This window comes from Pangasianodon hypophthalmus, chromosome 17, assembly GCF_027358585.1.
Source record: "Pangasianodon hypophthalmus isolate fPanHyp1 chromosome 17, fPanHyp1.pri, whole genome shotgun sequence".
In the NCBI taxonomy this organism is placed as follows: Eukaryota; Metazoa; Chordata; class Actinopteri; order Siluriformes; family Pangasiidae; genus Pangasianodon; species Pangasianodon hypophthalmus.
Window position 1 is genome coordinate 7908747 of NC_069726.1, and position 24367 is coordinate 7933113.

A 24367-nucleotide genomic window follows, 5' to 3' on the forward strand; every position below is an offset into this window, starting at 1 on the left:
GTCTGTATTTACATTCATGAAGTCGTCTCTTGATTGTAGATTTTGACAATGATATGCCTACCTCCTTGAGAGTATTCTTGACTTGGCTAGATGTTGTGAAAGGGTTCATTTAGCCTTTTTTGAAATCAGCACCAGAGCTCTGTTAGCACTGTCACATATGTCCTATAGGCATGCAGAAGGTGTTGTTTCCACCTCCTATGACATGGACGTGGGTTTGGATTTTTTTACGAGGCAAAAATAACTATTTACAACAAATATAAAAGGGCACAGTATAGACTAGTAAATGCAAAACATGAACAAAAGTGCAAAAAACCTGAATAAAAAAAATTCCAAGAGTCAGAGTCTAGTGCACATCACTGAGCTTGGCTGTCCTTGACTTTACCACCACTCAGTGAAACAAAGACGTTCCACAATAATACACAAGGTCACATCGCAAAATGTGCATTTGTAAATAGTCTTGCTGTACTGTTTCCTTTCCTTGGCAGAGTACAAAGTGTTTTCTCCCAGCTGAGGCTTTGTCTCTCTTGGCAGAGGTTGAATTGTCCACAGTTGTCACTGGATAGCATGGCCACACACTCTGAACTTGTGGTTTCATCACTCCCAAAATCCACAATTCTAGAACTCGTGGCTACCATTCTTTCATCGAGGGCCAGGTTCTGGTGAGGCTGGTAGTATGCCCTGCATGTCACTAAGAGTTGCTTCTTGAGGGGCTTCATATGAAAGAACCAGTCGTAACCAGTGGTGTCTTTTAGCTGGTCATTCTGCTCGTCGTCTTTGACACTGCTCCTGTGCAGGTTCCATAATATTGCCTCAAATCTGTAGCCTGCCATGACTGAGGTTGGGAATGGAAAATTATAGACCTTATCCTTTCTCCACAAATCTCAAACTCTTGATGGCTTTATTAGGATTTAGTACACCACAGTAAATGACTAGGCTCAGGAATTTGCACATCTTCAGGCTAGTTATAGGACTCAGTGGTGTCTACATGCCCTTCTATCGTCTTGTACTCTGCATACAGGTTTGTGGTGTTGCAGAGACTCTTGACTGTGGCTTTATCAAAAAAACAACTAGGGACAGCTAGAGAGAATTGTGTTGCTGGTGGCTATCAAGTTGTACCCCAGCAGTGTGGGCAGGAGAAATATATATGGGAGGCACATCATCCTTGTTAATACTGTGCCACCTGTCCTGTTCAGATTGTGTTGCAGTCGCAGGAGCCTAGTGGCTTCAATTGGTGACACCTGAGTGCTGCCTATTTTCGGGATTTGTTGCAACAATAAATGATCACAGATACAAAGTACAATAAGTACCCCAAATCATTGCTGAATGTTAAATTGGCTATTATATTTATATAATAATAATTCTATAATAATTATATTTAGCTATTAAAGAGCCCATATTGGTGCATTTGCCATTGTTTATTATTACATGCATACAAGTGCATGACATAAAACATTTCCATGCTACATGTGGAAAAAATGCAGTGCCATGCAACATGTGAGAAAATGCAGTGCCACGGTAAATGTGGAAAAAATGCAGTACATTTTTCCCACATGTGAAAAATTATATTTCCATACTACTTGCAAAAAAAACATATAAGCAAAAACTGGAAATAAAAAGCAACATAGCTTATGCACATTTCAAAGAGAGGGTTCTGTGCTTGCTGGAATGCTTGCTCTCCAGTTGAATCCATGCTGTCTTCCTAAGAACCCTCAAATTCACCATCGTTATAAGACGCCATACTTTTGAGCCTGTGAAAATGGAGGGACTCTGTAAAAAATGGCTGTGATTCCTAAATGGTTAATGCAATAAAAATGTAAAATCCCTTGAATTAAAGCTGAAAATATACACTTCAATTACATCTTAATTGCTTCATTTCAAATCCATTGTGATGGTGAACAGAGGCAAAATTACAAAAATCGTGTCACTGTCAAAATACTTATGGACCAGACTGTATGTACAATACAAGCACTTCAGACAGAGTTTGAACAAGTAAATGGTGTTTTATTGGCCTTAAAAACAAGTTGAAACTCTAGAGGTGAATCATACACAATCAATTAATAGCACTCTTAATAGGGAAGCTACTTTAAGGGACGCAGTGGAGGCTAGCCTGGAGATGCTGCAGGATTCTTTCCAGCAATCCTTGGAAACACTTGAGAGGGTGGTTGTAGATTGTTTTCTCAGGAGGGATGCTAAGTGGGAGAGTCAGATTAAGAAGGTTAGGCAAACCAGTACCCCTACATTTTCAATACTACATTCTCATTCCCCAGCTACCCCACATATTACCAATATACACCATCCCATATCCCACCATGACGATAACTCTCAAGCATGTGTTCCACCTCCCACAACTCTGAGCACTACATACACAGTAAGCCAACCCATACATACCCAGCCACTGACCACCTTACACTCTCAGGTCTTGTCTGGTGCTCCCTCATTCTGTGCGAGACCTCTTATATGCCTAAACTTCCCCTCCTTTGGTGACTCAGCTGAAACCTCTGATGTCCTCAACTTCCTGGAGCAGTGTGGGAACTTTCTTGACATTCAGCCCCTATCAAACGTTGAACTTTGAGCACAGTGTTGAGCACAGTGTTGAGAGGACCTGTGCTGAGTTGGTGGAGGGCAGAGAAATCTAAAGTACATGACTGGAATGCTTTTAAAAAGCCTTCATGACTGCTTTCCTACCCGATGACTACTTAGCAGAGGTGGAGGACAAGCTCAGGACGCTGGTACAACAGCTGGAGCAGAAGCTCAGAGATTTTGCCTATGATTACCGCAGTCTCTGCTTGAAGTGGAAAGCAGATAACATGGAAGAGGAATTGGTAGGCCTTAATAACATCAATCTCAGGGTTCCTGGCTGCCTCAGAAGGACAGTGATGACAGTGGAACAGCTGGTCAAGGTGGGCGCCAGGGAAGAAAGAGACTGTATGGGAGCAAAGGACTATTGGCAGAAGGTTGGTATGCTGAACTCCAAAGAAAGGAATAACAAGAAACCACCTGGAAGCCAAGGTCCCAGAGATCTTGCTGGGGTGTCTGTCACACAGCCTCATGTCTCCAGACTCATCACACCCTCCTTACTCCAGGTACAGTTGATGGTTGGTGGGAAGGAAGTAAAAGCAATCATTGACACAGGCAGTAATTATACCCTGCAGCAGAGTCTGTGGAGACAACTGGAAAAGGATATGACCAACATCGACCCACACCTCCAGCAAAAATTCATTATGGCAGAGGAGAAAATGACATTAGACACTTACATCATGGACAATGCCCACCTGCCCTTTCCTGTTATCCTGGGGCTATACTTCATCACAAAGACAGCAGGTATTCTTGATGTGGCTAACAACCAGTACGGGGTGCACTCAGGAAAAGGCTAAGCTTACCATCCATTCCTTCATCACCAGTGGATGTCAAACCCTCCTAAGCACAAACATGAGTTAGATTCAGCGATGACACTTTATTATGAATATGAATAAAAGGCTTGGCCTTTTATCACTTCCAGCACTGAATTTTCACCCTGGACGAAGTACCGATAAAAAGCAGAGCTTACAGAGTACCCCCATTTAAAAAAGCCTTAACTGAAGAACACGTAAAATGTAACAGGATGACAATATAGAGCCCTCCTCATCACCATGGTCTTCACTCATGGTCTTAGTGCCTAAACCGCACAGCTCCTACCAGTTTTGTGTAGACTACAGGAGGGTGAACAGCAAGACCATTCTGGATGCTTATCCAATGCCCATACTGCATAACATCTTTGAATCCTTGGAAGGCACCTCCTGGTTCACAACCTTGGATTTGCCGGATACTGGCAGGTGGAAATGGCGAAAGAAAGTAAGCAGAACAAAGCCTCACCAGCAAGGGCCTATATCAATTCAAAAAAACTTCATATGGGTTACACAATGCTGCTGCAACTTTCCAACGGCTGATGGAGCAAGTACTGAACTAAGGGGAAGGATCTGTTTTGTTTATATTGATGACATCATACATTTTAAGACCTGTGAACAGCACATAAAAGACATTAGTGCAGTGTTGCAGAGACTCACCTAAGCTAATCTGACACTCAAAATGAAAAAGTGTCACTTCTTCAAGCAGCAGCAGCGGAAGTTTCTAGGCCATATGGTCTCCAGACGGGGATGGAAGCTGAAGCTGCTAAAACCCAAGTGTTGGCAGACTACCCGGTGCCAACTGACCTGAAGTTTATCCAGCACTTCCTAGGTTTATCAGGGTGGTACCACAATTTCATTCCGGGTTTTGCTGACCTGGCTGCACCACTGAACCACCTGATGAAGAAAAGGTCAAATGGGAGTGGTCACCTGAGTGTCAAGCCAGCTTTGCAGCATTGAAGCCCGCGCTCACACATCCCAGCTCACACATCTCTCCTTGCCTTTTTCAAGTCCACACAGATGCCACTGAGCTGCAACTAGGAGCTATATTGACCCAGTAGTCTGAGGCGGGAGAGAAAGTTATTGCATATGCATCAAGGACATTAAGAGGGGCTGGGCTAAACTACTCCACCTCACAGAAGGAGTGTCTGGCAGTGGTTTTGGCAGTATAAATGTAGAGACATTTCTTAGAAGGACTGGAGTTTGAGGTCTTTACTGACCATCTGGCACTCGCCTGGGCATTCAATTGCCACAATTCCACTTCAAAGTGCACTACTGGAAGGGCTGTCTCAACATGGGCCCAGAAGCCTTGTCGAGGGCATGTGAATCTCTTTCCGTGGGCACTGCACCTTGCTTGAATGTCACCCACCATCACCACCACCAAACGGACCTACCTCATTCCATGTCTGAAATCGCTCAAGCTCAGATGTCATTGTTAGTCAAAGCAGCAAGACCACAATACACCCACTCATCGTGCTAGTTTTAAGGACCAACAGGAGGTTCTGTATAGGAGACTCCCACTAAAAGACAAGGGGGGGAAAGTATCAACTGGTAGTACTGCTAACCTTACTTACATTACTTTCTTACATTACTTCCACTCCAATCTGCTAAGGGGCCATGTCTTCAAGAACAAGTGAATATCTTTTTAAACCTTCTTCATATTTTTTCTTTCTAAGAACTTCATCTCAAAGCTTCACAGGTGGTTCCTTGGCACTTATTACAGCAGGACTAATCTGATCTGCCATTTTAGCTGTGAGACCTCCCAAAGTTGTGATATTTATTGTGCAACCATACAATTGGACACAGGTGGATTGAAATTAACACAGTACCTTGTTTAACACATCTAGTTTGAATGCTCAGAAAAATTAAATAATAGTGTTTAATAATAATTTAGATTGTTAAAAGAAAGGGGGTTAATACTTATCAGTTAAGCAGTTCTTTTTTAGATTTTCTTTTTTCAGTAATTGTGACGGCAATTAATTTATTTAATATGATTTAATTTTAGTTTATTAGTTAATTTACTTTTAATTTTGTAGAGGGTCACTTCAAAAGGAACAAAAAAAATGTGTTGCAATACAGAAAAAAGGGAAATACTCAGTAGGAGTGAATACTTTCTGGAAGCAGTGTATGTTTTTGAGTCTTACCCCTCATTTTTGCTTCAGGCTTGTTTTGTGGAGTGGTCTGGATGCTGGCTCCGTAGTTCTGTTTGACTCTGGTCGGGGGATTCCTATCCCATTTGAGGGAGTCATCAGTGAGGGCCCAGCAGTCAGAATCCAGTTTATAACAGACAAGCCAAACAACCATAACACTGGTTTCAATATCCATTATGAGGGTGAGTTACCTTTTAACATGTATATAAAAATTAGTATTCAGCCCTGGCAACTGGAATACAAAGTCCTACAATGTTTGTTCTTATTTAGAATGATAATTATTTAAAAACTGTTTGCAGAATTAGACAAAAACCCTTCACAATGCTATTCACAGTGTGCTGACTGTTGTAATTTTGTCCGAGCAGCATTTGAGAAAGGCCACTGCTATGAACCATACATCCAGAACGGAAATTTCAGCACCACAGACCCAACCTACGGTGTGGGAGCCATAGTACAGTTCTCCTGTGAATCTGGCCATTCTCTGGAGCAAGGCCCTCCTGTCATTGAGTGCATCAACACACGAGACCCTTACTGGAATGACACAGAGCCTCTGTGTAAAGGTATAAGTATGCAAAAAGAACACATCTTGAATTAAACAATAAAATCTACTGATTCTTCCCATGAGACTAATTGCTTATTATCGCCTGCTTTCTAGGATTCAGCAGTCTATTTCCAAAAATTTGGGCCCATTATCTCATTATACTTGCAGGTTATTTGGCTTCCCCTGTAAAACAAAAGTGTATTTAAGTATACTTTTTAAAAACAAAAGTGTATTTACTATAAAAAGTATACACTTTTAGTGGTAACACTTAATACATAATGTAATGTATACCAAATGTATTATTTTGGAACAACTTAAGTCAACTTAAGTGTGCTTATATAGTAATTAAGTTATATTTAAATACATCTTAAATGCATTTAGTTTACTTTAGAGTACTTTTTTCATACAACTGCAAGTAGATTTAAGTATACACTTTTTAGACATAATTGCGTTACACTTGAAGTGTATTATAAATGTACTACTGAGTGTACTGTTGCACATATTGCATACTACTTCAATTAAGATATACTGCAGCTAAAATACACTTAAGTCACTCTAACAGTTCCCAGGTTCGGGTAGGAAATGAGGAAGCTGGACAACCCAAAAGGCGGTTTATTCTCTATCTTTTACTTTTGGTTTTCAGTGGTTTTATTTTATAAATACACACATGCACACACATGTGGCTCTGTGCTGGTTGGCGCTCTCTCTCTCTCTTGGTGCTCATCTCTCTCCTTTTTATCCTTGCCACAGCTCACTCCAACACAGAACATTCATAAGTCCAATTCCCTGCAGGTGTGCAATCCTTACCACTCACCTTTCTGACTCCACCTGCCATTCACAAGCACACCCCTTCTCCAAATACCCACACTGTCTGACTCAGGCCGGAGAGCTGGTCGGCCTGTTGCCAACTCCTCACCGAGAGAGGAAATCCGCCACAGCCATCTGCGCCCCGGCCTCTGGACCACCTCGAATTTAAACGGCTGAAGTGCCAGATACCAAAGAGTGATCTGCACGTTGGCATCTTTCATGCAGTGGAGCCACTGGAGTGGGGCGTGGTCCGAACAGAGGGTGAAGGGTGCAGTACCGGAAGGTGAGGACTGCCGATTTGATGTCCAGACACTCCTTCTCTATCGTGCTCTTGCACAGAGGTGCTCCTCCTACGTCTCTATCAGACTCTCACACAGAGAGCTTGTGGCTGATGTACAGCACAGGGCACTCCTCCCTCTCCACCACCCGGGACAACACAGCCCCCAATCCCCTGTCTGACACATCTGTCTGCAAAACAAAAGGGAGAGAGAAGTCAGGAGAATGTAAAAGTGGCCCACCACAGAGTGCGGCTTTTACCTGAGTAAAAGCCTGATGACACGGCTCCATCTACTAGACCGGATCTGGTGCTCCCTGTTTAGTAAGATCAGTCAGCAGGCTGGTGACATCTGAATAATTAGGCACAAACCTGCGAGAGTATCCAGCCAGCCTGCAATCAGTACTGTCTTATCAATTTGGGGTGTCACCTGCCCATGGCCCAAGTAGAATTCCACCAATCCAATCACACACTTCCCTGGGTTTGGATGAGTCTCGCTTGCCTCAGCGATCTCAGAACAGCCCTTCATGCGCTGCTGCCAATCATTACTGTAGATGATAATGTCACCCAGATAAGCAGCATCAGCAGCGTGCAGACGGAGGATTCTGTCCATGAGTCGCTGGAACGTCGCAGGGGCTCCAAACAACATAAGAAGAAGGGTCACAAATTGGTGTAACCCAAACGGAGTGGAAAAGGACGTTGTTTTTCCTTAAGATATAGGAGTCAAGAGGATCTGCCAATATCACTTTGTCAAATCCAGTGTCAAATAAAAGCAAGCCGCACCTAACAGGATTTCTTCTTGTGTTTGATTGTCCCACGTCACTCGATATAACCTAATCCTTAAATATAGGGGTGGAAGAGTGCAACATTGGGCTGAATTTGCTGACCATCAATTACTCTCTCTTGGTTGAAGGAGTGCCTCAGGGTCTCATTGTGCAACTGCTACAAGGGGAAATCCCCAAGGGGTATCCCCGTCAAGAGAGGAGGAGCGGGGCCCTCCCCACTCCCTGTGTCCCCCAGATGTGGAGCTGATGTCAACAGCCCTGGCACTGCCTCCCCAGCCATCGCTGCGCACATTCCACACTGTATCTCATTACTGCAGGGCCCATCCACAAACATTTATTTCTCTAATGCTCGAAACCTTGGCCAATTTGTCCCCAGGATTCGCGGAGGGGTGAGGCAAAGACTAACTGCCAACTACACTTTATGTTTTTGTCCCCAGAATTTAATAATGACGGGCACCAACGGATATTCATAAACATCCCCGTGCACACCCCTTCACCAAATGTGCATTTCCCAATGCCTCCCTTGAAACAAGCACTGCTGAATTGAGTTTTGGTTACATCCTGAATCCACCAATGTGTGGTATGTACCCCCTTGGACACTCACCGGTATGCAGTACATCCCGGCTAGATTGGGGGAGGCTTGTAACACATCAGGAAGCCAGACCAGTGCTCCCACTTCCATCACATGGCACTGGTCCAGGAAGTGCCCAGGCTCCCCACAACACCAGCACACCAGCCCTGACTTTACTTCTACACCTGCAGCTCCGGATCCACCCACCTGAGGGGAAGAGGAAACAGATAGAGAGGGATGGGAGGGGAAGGGATGGGTGTGGGGAACTGGTTTTGGGGGGGTTGGCCCCTGTTTCTATGATGCAGGGATGTGGAAAGGAGGGGAGGGATGAGAGAGAGAGAAAGAGAGAGAGAGAGAAGAAGGGGGATACGCTGCCAGGTGATCCTCTGCCAGCTGGACCATCTCGTTGAGTGATGCTGGTCGGAGGCACTGGACCCACTCCACCAACCCCTCCGGGCGATGAACTGCTCCAGTACCACGAGGTTGATCAAAAAAATATAACTCTTGTTAAAATTTAAATTTCTGTTATCTCCTTTGTCAATTAGAGATGAGTTATCTCTTTATCATTTACCCCATCTGTCTGTCATGTCATTTATCTGTCATTTAGCCCGATGTCAGTCTGTTTTTCCTGTCTGTTATCCTAAGTCCATCTGTTATTCCCTCTGTCTGTCAGTTCAGTTTTGTAATCCGTTACTCACTAGATCCCCCTCTGTCTGTCTGGGGTTTGTCATCAGCAGCAGTCTTTTGGCAACCTTGATCACTTTCTTGATCTCTCTTTGAATACCTCTCATTGTTGCACTTTCTTCTGAGGACAGCCCTGACAGCTGATGGAGAGGTCCCAGGAAACTGCTAGAATAGTATCTGCAATTGCAAAAAAAAGAATTGAATAGCAGTTCATCTAATACACCTAAAGGACCTAAATGTCAATTAGGGGAGTGCAGTTTTATAACAGGCAAAATTAAATGGTAACATTACCATAGTCTATTCTTATTAGCCAAGTTTCCATTCACTTTTTGCATTTTTCCGTTATCTAAAATGTACAAATGCATAAAAAAAAAGTTGGGGAAAGTTATGCTGCCTGTAACATTATCCAGCATGACTGGTTTGGTGCTGGGTCAGTGATGGTCTGGGGAGGAATATCCTTGGAGGGTCACACAGACCTCCACATGCTAGCCAACGGTACCCTTACTGCTGTTATGTACTGGGGTGAAATCCTCAGAGCCATTGTCAGACCGTACGCTGATGCAGTGGGCCCTGGGTTCCTCCTGGTGCATGACAGTGCCCGGCCTCATGTGGCCAGAGTGTGTAGGCAGTTTCTGGATGACAAAGGCATTGATGCCATTGACTGGCCCTCACGTTCCCCAGACCTGAATCCAATTGAGAACCTCTGGGACGTTATGTATCGGAGCATCCGAAGCGCCAAGTAGCACAACAGACTGTCCAGGAACTCACTGATGCCCTGATCCAGGTCTGGGAGGAGATCCCCCAGCACACCATCTGCCATCTCATCAGGAGCATGCCCAGATGCCCAGAGTGCATACAGGCATGTGGGGGCCATACACATTACTTATTTACATTATGAGTTGCTGTGATGAAATTCATGCAAGTTGGATCGGCCTGTAATTTAAATTTTATACTTTGATTTTTGGTGTGATTTTGAATACAGCGCTCAATGTGCTGATGACTTTGGCTTCCATTGATCATAGTGACATCATTTTGTTCTCAACAAATTACACAATGTATATAAGTAAAGATTTTCAACTTGAAATTCAATTTTCATCAAGATCCAATGTGTGATTTAAGTGCTCCCTTAATTTTTTTGAGCAGTGTAGTAGGTGAAAAAAAAAAAAGGGGGGGGGGGCTGGATATATGTGTGCCTACATGAAAAAGCACATCACTGCTTATTGACCTGTTCTATATGCTCAATGAGTTTCACAACACTTTATAATTGTATTCCTCAGTTACAGGGGTACTAATGTTTTTTGTTTACCATTTCCACTGTTGCTGAAGGCTGAAGATCACTGGATGATGTATAGCATGAGAGTGACGGTGAGGTAGGAGGCACCTTCATTGCTGGCACACGCTTTAGAGTGTTCACCACATTTGTAACTCTAGTAAACAGAGTTAACATTATAAATATGATTTAAGGATGTTATATTATTTTTTTTGTCAGCAGATTATCATGCAAACCTATAATCTGCACTCACTGAGCACTTAATTAGGAACGCTATACTAATACTGGGTAAGGCCTCACTTTGATCTCAAAATAGGATCAATTCTTTGTGACATGGATTCCATAAGATGTTGGAAATATTCCTTTGAGATTCTGGCCCATGTAGACATGACTGCATGCAATTCCAGGGGATATTTCAAGTGCACTTTCATGCTCCTGTTCTACCATGTCCCAAAGATGTTCTATTGGATTCAGATCTGCTGACTGGGAACGCCACTGAAAACACTTAAATTACTGTCATGTTCGTGAAACCAGTTTGAGACTTTTGCTTTGTGACATGGTGCATTACCATGCTGGAAGAAGCCAGTATGATAATTGTGGCCATAAAAGGATGCACACAGTCAGCAGCAATACGCAAATAGGCTGTGGCATTTAAGCGATGATTGGTTGGTATTAACAAGCCCAAAGTCCAAATTTCCCAAACCATTACACCACCTCCACCAGCCTGGACTGTTGACACAAGGCAGGCTGGATCCATGGATTCATGCTTTGGCACCAAATTCTGGCCCTACCATCTGTGTGCCTCAGCAGAAATCGAGATTCATCAGAACAGGCTACGTTTTTCCAGTTTTGGTGACACTGTGCCCACTACAGCTTCAGCATTCTGGTCTTGGCTGACAGAAGTGGAACCCGACATTGTCTTCTACTGTTGTAGCCCATCCACCTCATGGTTCGATGTGTTGTGCACTCTGAGATGCTTTTCTGCTCACAACAATTGTACAGAGTAGTTATTTGACTTACTGTAGCATTTCTGTGAGCTTGAACCAGTCTGGCCATTCTCTGTTGACCTGTCTCATCTCTAACCTGGTTGTTTCTTTAGACAAAGCATTAATTGTTGTAGACTTTAATATTCATTTTGATAATCCAGAAGACCCTCTGAGAACAGCAGTTGTGTCCATTCTTGATTCAGTAGGGGTTAATCAGAATATAATAAGTCCCAGTCATAGTGGTGGTCACACTCTTGATTTAATACAAACATTCAGATTAAATATAGAAAATATAGTCTTATTTCCACAGTCTGAAGCTATCTCAGATCATTACCTCATCTTATTTAAAATGTGTCTTAATCATAATACAACGTCACCATGTCAAACGTACTTTCACGTCAACAACTGCACAGAGTTTTATCAGTAATCTCCCAGATTTACTAACCATGACTGGATCACCGTCTGATCCCAAAGAACTTGACCAGGCAACTGAATGTTTAGAATCAACGTTCTGCAACTCACTAGATGAGGTAGCTCCACTTAAAAGAAAAATAATTAGGGAGAAAAGACTAGCACCCTGGTATAGCGATCACACACAAACTTTAAAACAAACCACTCGAAAACTAGAACGTAAATGGCGTCAAACTAAATCGGTAGTATTTCAAATAGCATGGAAGGAGAGCCTTTTGAGCTATAAGAAAGCTCTTAGTGCTGCTAGATCAGTGTATCTCTCCACCTTAATTGAAGATAACAGAAATAATCCTAGATTCTTATTTAATACTGTAGCAAAATTAACTAGGAATAAGACCACAATAGAAACACGCACACAATCATTATATAGCAGTGATGACTTCATGAATTTTTTCAATGGTAAAATTGAAAATATCAAGCAAGAAATTCAGACTATTAATTTAAAACTGGACAGTTTTATAACTAACCGTGTAGACGATAATATAATAATATCAGATCAACAATTACAATGTTTTACTCCCGTTGAAGAGACTGAACTAATTTCACTAATTTCATCATCAGAATCATCGTGTATACTAGATCCTTTACCTACTTGTTTCCTCAAACAGATAATTCCTGAAATAATTAAACCTCTTTTAAAGATAATCAGTTCTTCCCTTAGCATTGGCTATGTACCTAAATCTTTTAAATTAGCAGCCCTTGATTAAAAAACCTGACCGTGACCCCTGTCAGCTGTCTAACTATAGACCAATATCAAACCTCCCCTTTATCTCCAAGGTCCTAGAAAAGGTTGTAGCACAGCAGCTATGCTCATACTTACATAGGAACAACATTCATGAAATGCATCAGTTAGGATTTAGGCCTCATAATAGCACATAGACAGCACTGGTAAAAGTTGTAAATGACTTACTACTGGTCTCTGATCAGGGTTGTGTCTCCTTGCTTGTGCTGCTTGAACTTAGTGCAGCTTTTGATACCATTGATCATGCTATTCTCCTCAATAGACTGGAAAATGTAGTAGGCATTAAGGGAACGGACCTTTCCTGGCTCAGGTCTTATTTGACTGATCGTTATCAGTTTGTAAACGTAAATGGTGACTTCTCTTCTCATACTAAGGTAAAGTTTGGTGTTCCACAAGGTTCTGTTTTAGGCCCATTGCTCTTTTCTTTATATATGCTACCTCTGGGCAAAATTATTCGTAAGCACGGTATTAGCTTCCACTGTTACGCTGATGACACACAGTTGTATGTTTCAGCAAAGCCAGATGACAGACACCAGCTTAATAAGGAATGTGTTAATGACATTAGAAACTGGATGCTTATTAACTTTCTCTTACTTAATTCTGACAAGACAGAAGTACTTGTACTAGGACCACATGCAGCTAGAAGTAAGCTTTCTGATTACATAATAACTCTGGATGGCCTTTCTGTTTCATCATGTGCAGCAGTAAAAGACCTTGGTGTGATTATCGACTCTAGTCGTTCTTTTGAAGTTCATGTAGATAATATCACTAGGATTGCTTTCTTTCATCTCAGAAATATTGCTAAAATAAGAAATATATCGTCACTACACGATGCAGAAATTTAGTTCATGCTTTTGTTACCTCTAGGTTGGTTTATTGTAATGCCTTACTGTCTGGATGCTCCAGTAGATGCATAAACAAGCTCCAGTTAGTCCAGACTGAAGCAGCGAGAATCCTTACTAGAATCAGAAGATATGACCACATCACCCTATCTTATCCACACTGCACTGGCTCCCAATCAAATTTCGTATTGATTATAAAATACTACTACTGACCTATAAAGCACTAAATGGTCTCGCGCCACAGTACCTGAGTGAACTTTTGGTATTTTATGATCCGCCACACCTACTCAGATCAAAAGGTGTAGGCTATTTGTTGGTACCTCGAATAGTGCGTGCTACAGCTGGGGGTAGAGCTTTCTCTTACAAAGCCCCACACTTATGGAACAGCCTTCCACTTAGTGTTCGGGGCTCAGACACAGTCTCAGTGTTTAAGTCTGAAAACATATGTTTAAGGCTGAAAACGTATTTGTTTAGTCAAGCCTTTAGTGAATAGTTTTTCTTAGGTACAGGGGCAGGTCTGGAGGGTTCACAGGCATAGAGTGTTGTGGTGAACTGGGATGTTTGTATGCTGTCGCCCCCCCACTCTCATGCGTTCACTCAGGTTTGTCGATGGTGGAGTGGCTGGCTGCCTTATGTCCCAGGGTGCCCTCATGTCTGTGTTAGCTTCTGGCTCTTCCTTTTAGTTATGCTGTCATAGCTAGTCTTTCCAGAGTCCCTGCTTGCACTCTGCACACAAAGTACATTGTCCTTAACCATTAGAGGACAAAGCTTACTTAACAATCTCTCCCTCTCTCTCCATGTCTCTCTCTCCCTCACTCTCTGTCGAGCTATACATGCTACTTCTGAGATGCTAGTGATCCTGACCCCTTCTGCTCCTCCTAGCTGCCTGACCCATCCTGATGCACCTTCTGCTCCTCCTCACTGCTTGACCCATCCTGATGCCCTACTTCTGGTTGGAGTTTTCATGGGTTGAGTTCGCTCGCTGCTGCTGGGGGCGGCCCCATATGGACGGTCTGAAGAACCGTTTGGTTTGCTGGGGATAGTCCCACCTGGGGGCTGTGGAGATGGCTTGGGGATCACATATTGGGAGCTGTACTGTAATGGCTTGGGACTGCGATTGCTGTAGTGGCTTTGGGGCTGCGGTTGCCACGAGCACCTTCGTACTCAGGACTCCATCGGTGGACAGTGGATAAATTTTAAACAACCGGACTTCTTGCAAAAACTGTGATGAATTTATTGGTTGCACAATTGCACTATTTGTCCATATAGTACACAGTAATAGAAGGGATTTATTTATAATTCCACTATCCATCACACCCAGATGACAATGGGTTCCCTTTTGAGCCTGGTTCCTCTCAAGGTTTCTTCCTCATATCATCTCAGGGAGTTTTTCTTTGCCACCATCACCGCTGGCTTGCTCATTAGGGATAAATTCACAGGGATAGATTCACATATTTACAATATATCTTTTTTTTTTTTGGTGAATCCATTTAGTTCTGTGAAGCTGCTTTGTGACAATGTCCATTGTTAAAAGCGCTATACAAATAAAAATGAATTGAATTGAATTGAATTCAGATGAGGTCTTAAAACATTTCCTTGAGTTGGGCACATGCAGGCAGTTCACTAACAATTTTACTGCTTGCATTGGAGCAGTCACTTCAGTCCATAGCTATCATTCGCTGGGACCTATGACAGAGAAAGAGACAATGGTTTGGCCATCAAAAAATGCCCCCACCACTAGAGAGCCCTGCAGAGCCTATCCATAAAGGACAAGGGCTGCTGATTTTGCCAGTGACTGCATCAGATCAGTCGGGTGCTGACTAAGCTGCAGGGGTATAAATTTCAACTTTTCCACTAGCCCTGCCTTCAGGTCAGGGCCTCGCAACCCCATCTGTTCCAAGAAATTTATTTTATTTGGGACAGAGACACAATCAAAAGGGTAGACCCCATGGACAGAACAAAGGTTTCTACTCCACATACTACTTAGAAGAAGGACAGTGGTATTTGTTTGTTTCATTAAAGCCCTCCTGTTACACATGTATGTGTGTTTCTTATGTTTGCTGTCACATAATGGGTCATTGGGGCAAACTGAGGAAATGCACATTTTCATGTCACCATTACTCCTGGACACAGTTTTTTTTTTTTTTTTTTTTGGAGTTGCCTTTCAAGGACTGGCATTCCAATTTGATGTCCTACACACAAGTGCTGAGGGTAGCACACTGATTCTTTTGCATATTATGGTCAGTGTTATTTCCTGATTTTTATATCTAGATGTCTTAAACAACTTAGAACATTTCATCATTTGTTATAACCCACCCATTTTTCAAGTGATCATTGGAACATGTGACTGACAGGTGTTTCTTGTTGCCCAGGTGTGCCCTGTTAGACTGTTAGGGGGTTGTTAGAATTAATCAAACTTCAGGAGTGGATTTAGTGTGTTTGTTTGGCTGATTAGATAATTGCATGAATCTGCAGGTGTACATCTGCAGATGTTCCTAATAAAGTTTACTAGACTCTTATTTAATGTTTTTTTGAATGCTTGCAATCTTGTCATTCATATTCAGACATCGTCTTTTGTTTCAGGCTTTATCATATATCATTTGACAGCAAAGAAAAAAATGTACTTCTTCAGTCTGCTTTTATCCTCTGATTTTTTTTTGGACTTAAAGGTGCTTGTGTTTAAAGTCAGTGGTCTAGATGATATTTAATAACCCATCTCAGACACCTTTACTCAAGAAAAGTCAAGCAACCTTGGCAGCATAAACTACATACAGGTATTTTTAGTAATCCGAGCAGGCTGCACAGAAAATCAACTTGCGTACCTGTGTACCTGACTCAGAATATGAGGAATATGTGTTACTAACTCTGAATACAACCCAAAATGTATATATTTGAAAAGATCTAACTACAGTTGCTTCTGAAGAGGTGGAAACACAGCTGCTTGTTTTGGCCTTCTTTTTTGCTGGCATCAGTTACCTCCCACAAATACACTGACTGAATTTCCAGAGAAACAGCGAGAGCATAGAGCAATCCAACAGGAAACTGATGAGTTATTAATTGATGTGTGTTATATGTGCAGCTTTATGTGGGGGAGACCTGTCTGGACCCAGTGGCTTGATTTTGTCCCCGAACTGGCCTGAATGGTACGGTGAAGGTGAGGACTGCAGCTGGAGGATTCATGTCGGTGAGGATAAGCGTATCCTGCTGGATGTGCAGCTGTGGGTTCATTTTCTCATCGCTGTGAAACATTAACATTAATATACATACATTTTCAGAAAAAATTTTCCTGTACAGTTCCTTGTATAGTTAATAGTTCCAGCTCTCTAAATAGTCTTTACCTTTTAAGAAAGGGAAGTACTTTGATGTAGGGATATACTTAGAAGATATATGGAACAAAGAAGCTGGGTTAAATGTAGTAAATCTGTAACATCAAGTTATCTTAGAAATTTATTCTATTTAAGGATTGTTGGCAATAGTAGGCTGCTTAAATATCTCTGTCTGTCTCACATTCTCTCTTTCCAGTCTGAACCTTAGTGACAGTGATATGCTGACCATTCTGGATGGTGATGAGGTCACCACACGCATCTTGGGCCAATATGTGGGAGGAAACACTCCGTTCAAGCTTACCTCCTCTACTCCTGATCTTACCATAACCTTCCATTCTGTCCCAGCTGGCCTGGTCTTTGGCAAGGGAGAGGGTTTCATCATCAACTATGTGGGTAAGAGGTCAAATATTTAAAAGCAGCTATTCCCAGCCCTGGGCCTGGAGTACCCCTGTGCTGGATTTTGTTGCCTCTTTTGAGCTCACAAAGCTGATCCAATAAGCAGCTAATTAGGCAGTTAATTACAGACCCTTCCTGAGGCTTTGAGTGGGAAAAACACTAATGTGCAGGGCAAGTATACTATGGAAACCACTGATTTACAGCACTAATCTGAGTGAATTGGGAGGTGTAAGAGAGTATGAGCTAAAATTCACACAGCAATTAAGAATTATGCTTCTTATGTTATGTTTGTTAAGTTGCACTTGTTAAAAAAAATTGGTAAACATTTTTTTTTTGGATATCCCACTGCAGACTCTCAACTAACTAAAAACATCTGTAGACTATCAACAAGACTATCAGGTGAATGTGATCATCCAGCCTGCTCTGCCATACTGTTTATTCTAAACCATATATCAACAGTTTGTAATTGTTGATGTTTAGTAGATAATCAATACACACTCTGTCAATACACAAAGAAAAATGTATTATCATTGATATGATGAAACTTTCTATAAAGAGACCCTTATTTATCATTTATGGAAGGAGTCTGGGGTGTCAGCACTTTGTAACAGTCCATAGGTGTTCTGCAACAGGAGTCTTCAAGAAGAATTTGTTTTCTGGATTGTCTGTAACATGACCATCTGCGTTTTTTTTTTGTCTTATTAACTTGAGAGAGAAAAAATGATGAGGGAACACCTGTTTCTAGCTGCCATAATGTAAGTGATAACAGGGTCTAACTTGTCTCACAGATGTTCTAGAACATTAAAATTTAACTATTAATCAGTTAAAAAATATGACATATCATTATGTAATAAATTAAAAATTGGAATATCTGGCAAACATTTGTGATATAAGGGATATTAAACCCTGGACTTTGCTGTTACTGGAAACAATGTTACAATAACAATATCAACCTTGAGTTGGTAATAGTGACACTGCTTCACATTGGGCTGCATCACATCACCACAGTGTTGATTGTTTTCCTAGAAATTACTTTTTTTAGTAAATATTAAACAAAGAGCTGTTTCGAGTCCCTGTAACATTCCCTCCAACTCTTATACATAGTGAGTGCACATACCACACACACACCTGCCATCAGGAAAAGGGATTTAATGCATCTATATTCCACAAAATATTATTTATAAGTTCTCCAGGTGTATAGCAAAAAAATAAAAAGAAATGGAGTGGACTAACAAGGCATCCACTAACAAGTAGTGAAAAGCACATGTGCATGTAACAATCTTGGCAGCATGATGCTCAGGCAACACAACAGACTCAATGTATGTGTGCATGTAAGCTTTTATTGATTGGTGCTTATGCCTTTTGGCATGGTCAGCAGGCAGTAACTTAAAACGATGCAAACAAAAGTGCGGCCTGTCAGCTCACTCGCCTCTTATCCTGCTCACATTTAGCTTTGCTGAGCCTATTGCAAATAATTAGACACAAATCTACAATAATATCCCACCAGCCCCAGGAACTCTCTCGCTTCCGTTTGAGTCTTGGGTTGTGGACAAGCTGCAGTTGCTGCTGTCTTATTAATATGGTAAATTAATAAGTAAATTTTCTAGATTATGTAACATATGTAACCTGCAACGTTACCCAATTGATCTTTGATAGAAACATCAGAGATGGGAGGTTTCAGTAGCATCTAGACCACTGACTTTAAACACAAGTATTTGGCTTTAAATCAGAAAAAGTCAGGGATAGAAAATGCAGAGTGAAGAAGGAAATTATAGTAAAGGAAAAACAAAAGCCTAATATGATGTCCAATAGACGTTGGACTTCTGATTGGAAGGATGTGAGTTCAAATCCCAGCACCGCCAAGCTACCACTGCTGGGCCCTTCAGCAAGGCCCTTAAACCGCAACTGCTCAGTTGTATAATTGAGATGAATGTAAGTTGCTCTGGATAAAGTGTGGATAAATGTAGTATATTGCCAATATGTTGCTATATATAATTTACACCCTCATTATTCTTAAGTTAATAATCAGATTAATAAATAATGTTTTTGTTAATTTAATACAAACTCTTATACAGAAAATGGTTTGAAGCATAAGCTGACCAAGCATTCGTCTGCTACACTTATGGCTCACTTTATGATAATGCAAACTTAAATCTGCTTCTCAAGATAAGTAGTGTTTATGATTAAGATGCTGGCTCCTATGATGTCCTCCAGGTGGGAAAAAACTCAACAATACTATTAATTAATTAAAAGAGTTGTAGGGGAAATTGGTTTATATTGTTTATACAGAAACACTGGAAATGCAAGGTACATACCAGCAGTATAGGTGCTTTACTGTAAACTTTTATTAATCTCATAAAATGTCTGTCTCAATATATCAGTCTCTTTAGTTAATCAGTCTCATAGAATATCCCCTTTTGGAAGTTTAGAATTTTAATTAGAGATCAAAATTACCAACCATTATGTAAGTCAAAATTATTAAAATCTAGTTTTAATTGAAAACAATAATAATCAATTACTTGGTTTCTGAAGGCTTAGTTCTGAATAATCTGGCTTCTTGCAGTATCAGTAATAACCCCAACAATGCAATAAGAGGTTCAGTAATATAGCATTTATTGAAATACATAGAAAAAAAATAAACACAAATGAACAGTAACCAACTCTAAATAGGAACAGATAAAGAAGGGTCGCACATGTGTGTGAGAGGAAAGGATTGTGTGGGTGGGTGTGCACGTGGGAAAGAGAAAAATATAAAAATATTTCCAATGACAAAATAAGTTCCAAAACATGATAACTTTAATAGGAATAACAGTGGAGTCCTGGATATAAGCCGAGTGACCGTGTTTGTGACCCTTTGTTTAAAAGAATCCTGCTTCAAATTACTCAACTCAAAATTACTCAAAGTAAAACTTAGAAAGAAACAATAGCAAACACTATGTTTTCCTGACCAGATGAACAGCCTTAAGTCGGCTTTGCACTGTACGATAGTTGGCCCACTTTTGCTGTCACAGGCACAGTAGCACATCATAAAGTATAATTATTTGGTTGGGAGTTGAGATTGGTGATCTTAGATTGTATAACACTCAACGGCGGACAATGTAGTGCAGCTGCGACCCAAGATAGCCAATGACAAAGTCCAGGCAGTGTCAAAAAATTTTGCTTAAAATCCCAGAGTGTGAGAACTGCTATGCCACTCGTCTAAAATCTACCAATAGGTGGATGGCATATGATTACACAGAACCCATGGGACGGATACAAACAGGTAATGGCAATGGTGAAACACTAACAAAATTTATTGGATTTAAAAGAAGAGCAGGTTGTTGAATTGCGGCAGCAGACAGAATGTCTCCATAATGTCTCGTCACAGTTATATCATGAGAGGACAAAAACAGACACTACATGGAAAGAAACAGAGGATGAATTACGGCTTCCAGGTGTGTAGTTAGCTAATTATCTTGCAAATGCTCTGTTCATAGAGTTTATTTACGATTGTCACAATGTGAAACAAATTTTTATGCTTTCCAGTTGAAGAGCTATACCTGTACTGCATCCCTGCACACCGAATAAGGCACAACATAGTAGCTATCGTTTAATCTGACATGAAGAAAACATGCTATCACACAGTCTGTTTTCTTATTGAGATCATCTCGTACAGTATGACAATAATAAGTGTAAAAGAGCGCTGGAATTTTCATGTGCATTTTGCAGGTTGATCTATCCGTAGATTTACTTCCTGGCAAAGTTCAGTCAGCCTCATAACTCGCAGAGGTCTGGCCATCCACCAATGTTGAAAGCAGTTGTTTCGCTTACTGTTAAAAGTGAAAAGTAAACTTGCATGAAAAAAGCAAGACAAAAACATGTATGATACTGCTGGATAGCATTGGTTGATTTTATGTCATTGGGGAGGTAAGCATTCTCTCAATACGACCTCAGATGAGAGAAAAATAGGCCTCAGCCAGCCAGATCACACAGCCCAAGAGAGAGAGTGTCTCTCTTTTTATGGTTCATCCTGGTTGCCTGTGGACCCAGGGAGAGTGAACAAAAAACCTTTTGATAGTTTGCGGAGGTGACGTATACTTGTCTTATGTACTTCCTGTTGCTGTAAAAGTAATTTAATGAAGGTGCACCCCCTATCTGTGAATGCATGGTACCTGCAGTGTATTTATTTTGTGTATTTAATACATTTTTACAGCATTTAGCATATGGTGTTCCATACTTTTCCATACTTTTTCAGTGCATTAACAATCCTCAAAGGATTCTCAAACATTTGTGGACACTTGACCATTACACCCATATGTGGGCCTTCCCCAAACTGTTGCGACAAAGTTGGAAGCACACAACTGTATAGGATGTTTTTGTATTAGCATTACAATTTCCCTTCACTGGAACCAAGAGGCCGGCCCAAACATGTTCTAGCATTACAGTGTCCCTGTGTACAAAGCAACGTCCATGAATTCATGGTTTGCCAAGGTTCGTCCCCACAGCCAAAATCTAGTGAAAAGCCTTCGCAAAAGAGTGGAGGTTACTCTAACAGCAAAGGGGAGAGGTCAGAATGACACGTAACTCCTCTGTTTTAGGCAAACTCCACCCTGCCTGCATAACAGAGTTTGCACCGATGTATGCAATTTCAGCATTCACTACACATATGTAACTCAACTCTGAATACAGCCTATGCTGAATGTGCTGCTGCCAATAATTACTGTAAATGATTATGCCATTTAAATAGGCCATCTCTTATGCACAGTGGGGTCATAGAACTTGGTGCATGAGCCGTTGAAATTTGAAGCATAAGCTGACACCCCAAAATGCCCAAAGCCCAGAAGGATGACAAATTGGTCTAAAACAAATGGGTGGAGAAAACAGATTTTTTTTATTTGGATACAAGAGACCTTTTATAGCCAGTGTTGAATAAAAAACAAGCTGCAACCAACCTTATTCAGCAGCATTTGGTACACATCCAATTTCAAATTCGCACTCAATCTGTAGAAAACCATGCAGAATCAGAACTCCCTGTCCCATTTTGTGCGGAATAGGGCTATTATGTGATTCCTCTATCACTCCCATATCCAGCAATTTGTCCTTTTCCATGAACCAGTTTTCTTTTATGCAGCTAGTTGCTGCTATGCAGCTAGTTGCACATAGTATGCAGCTAGTTGCACAAAGCTGGGCTGGGCAGTCTCAGTGTGGTGCTCAATGAGGTCAGTGCGACCAGGCAATGGAAAATCTTACCAGCATTTTTTTATTATATCCAGCACCGCTCCATAGGCTTTTGCAGGTGATTTGAAGGGGGAAGTCCTGTGGAGGCCTGGGGCACCTGCCTTACTAGATCCTGTTTGGCTACCTATCAGAGCTCTGTAAAAACAGCTAGGACACAATACTTTTCTGACATCATTTAAAAAAAAATCCCATAGTCCCAAAGTTTTATTCAAAACAATACATGCAGCACTGAACCCTGCTGTTACAAACATTCCAGAAGCTACTGCTGAAACGTGCAAAGAATTCTTATTAAAAAAATTATTTATTGCCAGTGCATAATCTATTTATTTATCTATTTGTTCTGCCATACTAGAACAGTTTGAGCCTGTGTCATTGGCTTATCTGACAGATCTTACACATGAGGCCTTCTACTTGTCCCTTGGATGTAGCCCCCATACTTCTTCTTAGAGATGTGCTGCATATTGTTGCCATTAGTATTCTATTTATAATATACAGCTACTTAGCCAGTGGCTCCATTCTGTCTTGTTTTAAAGATGCAATCGTTCTGCCTCTTATCAAAAAGCCCAGTCGAGACTAATCTGTTTTTAATAACTTCAGACCAACATCTAAGCTACATTTTAGGACAAATTGTCTTTACTCAGCAAAATAATATTCTGGAGAAATTCCAGTCCAGTTTTAGAGCACACCATAGCACAGAGTCTGCCCTCCTCAAAGTATCCAATGTTCTACTTTTAATTGAAGATTCTGGAAATTGTGCTATTTTAATTTTACTGGACCTCAGCACTCCTCTGGATCAGCTTAAATGTGGTGTTGGCATCCAGGGGACTGCTCTAAAATAGTTTGCCTCTTACTTCAAAGATAGGACATTTTTTGTAAGGATTAGAAATTTCTCTTCTTCCAGAGGTGATAATCATCCTGGGCCTTTGTACATGCTTCCTCTTGGGTCTATCTTTCATAAATATATTTCCTACCATGTTTGCCAACTGTATCTCCCATTGAAACCCAGTGAAAATGTCTCTCTGCAAATTGTGTTTGACTCTCTTAAATAATGACAAGACAGAAGTTATTATATTTGGTCATCCATTCGCTACAAGATCTATAGCTGCCAAATTGGGATCTCTATCAACTAACATAAAAAGCTATGTAAAATCTTGTTGACATTGTTGACTCTGACCTAAAACAAGCAGGTAAACTTGGTTGTGAGAGTTAGCTTTTTCTAACTTAGAACCATTGTCATTCAAAGATCTAGACATTATTAGTCATTCTTTTATTTCTCACATTGATTATTGTAGTTCTCTCTACACAAGACTCAGTCATTCAAGGTCCTGACTGGCACCAAAAAGAGGGAAAGCATCTCTCCTGTCCTGGCCCCACATCACTGGATACTAGTCAAATACAGATTCGAATGCAAGATTTTTATGCTTGTTTTTAAACAAGTTATATCTCTGACCTCCTCCGTGCTCATTCCACCTCAAGAGTTTTAAAATTTTCTAACCAGCTACTGGACTAGACTACTATCATCTCCTTTTTAGAGCTACTAGCTTGAGTGGAAATCGCTCTTTAGCTTGCTAGCCTTGTTTTCCATCACTCCTTGGAGCTACAGACTGTTCTGATGCTCAGTATAGCAACAATCTTTTTGTCCCTAGCCAGGTACCTCAAAGATTTTTTTCACATTGCCCACCATCTACAACCTGCGGGCCTTGTGTATACCTGCCGCTAGCATGGTTGAGTGTCATACCATGCTCTCCATTACTGAATTTGTGCAGTTAGCTGGACTGGTAGCATTCATACATGGGCCAAGTGTGGCCAGCATAAATCTGTATTGCCAGACATATTTAAATCAACCTACATGTAAATCAGCCATGTGACAGGGTCAGTCTTTGGGCTTACAGACAAAGAAGCCCTGCAGAGAAGAGCAAATT

General features: G+C 41.2%; 1 protein-coding gene across 4 annotated transcripts in view; it reads left to right on the top strand.

Annotated features, from left to right (window-relative positions):
• LOC113544706 (seizure 6-like protein) overlaps positions 1 to 24367 on the top strand; it is a 70255-nt gene that overhangs the window by 34644 nt on the left and 11244 nt on the right. For 3 of the 4 annotated variants that reach the window (XM_026943618.3, XM_034312494.2, XM_034312495.2), the window contains exons 7-10: positions 5546 to 5715; positions 5899 to 6093; positions 16586 to 16724; positions 17029 to 17225. In XM_026943618.3, coding sequence (XP_026799419.1) covers positions 5546 to 5715; positions 5899 to 6093; positions 16586 to 16724; positions 17029 to 17225 — 701 coding nt within the window. The remainder of the gene's footprint in view (positions 1 to 5545; positions 5716 to 5898; positions 6094 to 16585; positions 16725 to 17028; positions 17226 to 24367) is intronic. The other variant, XM_034312496.2, reaches the window with a different exon arrangement.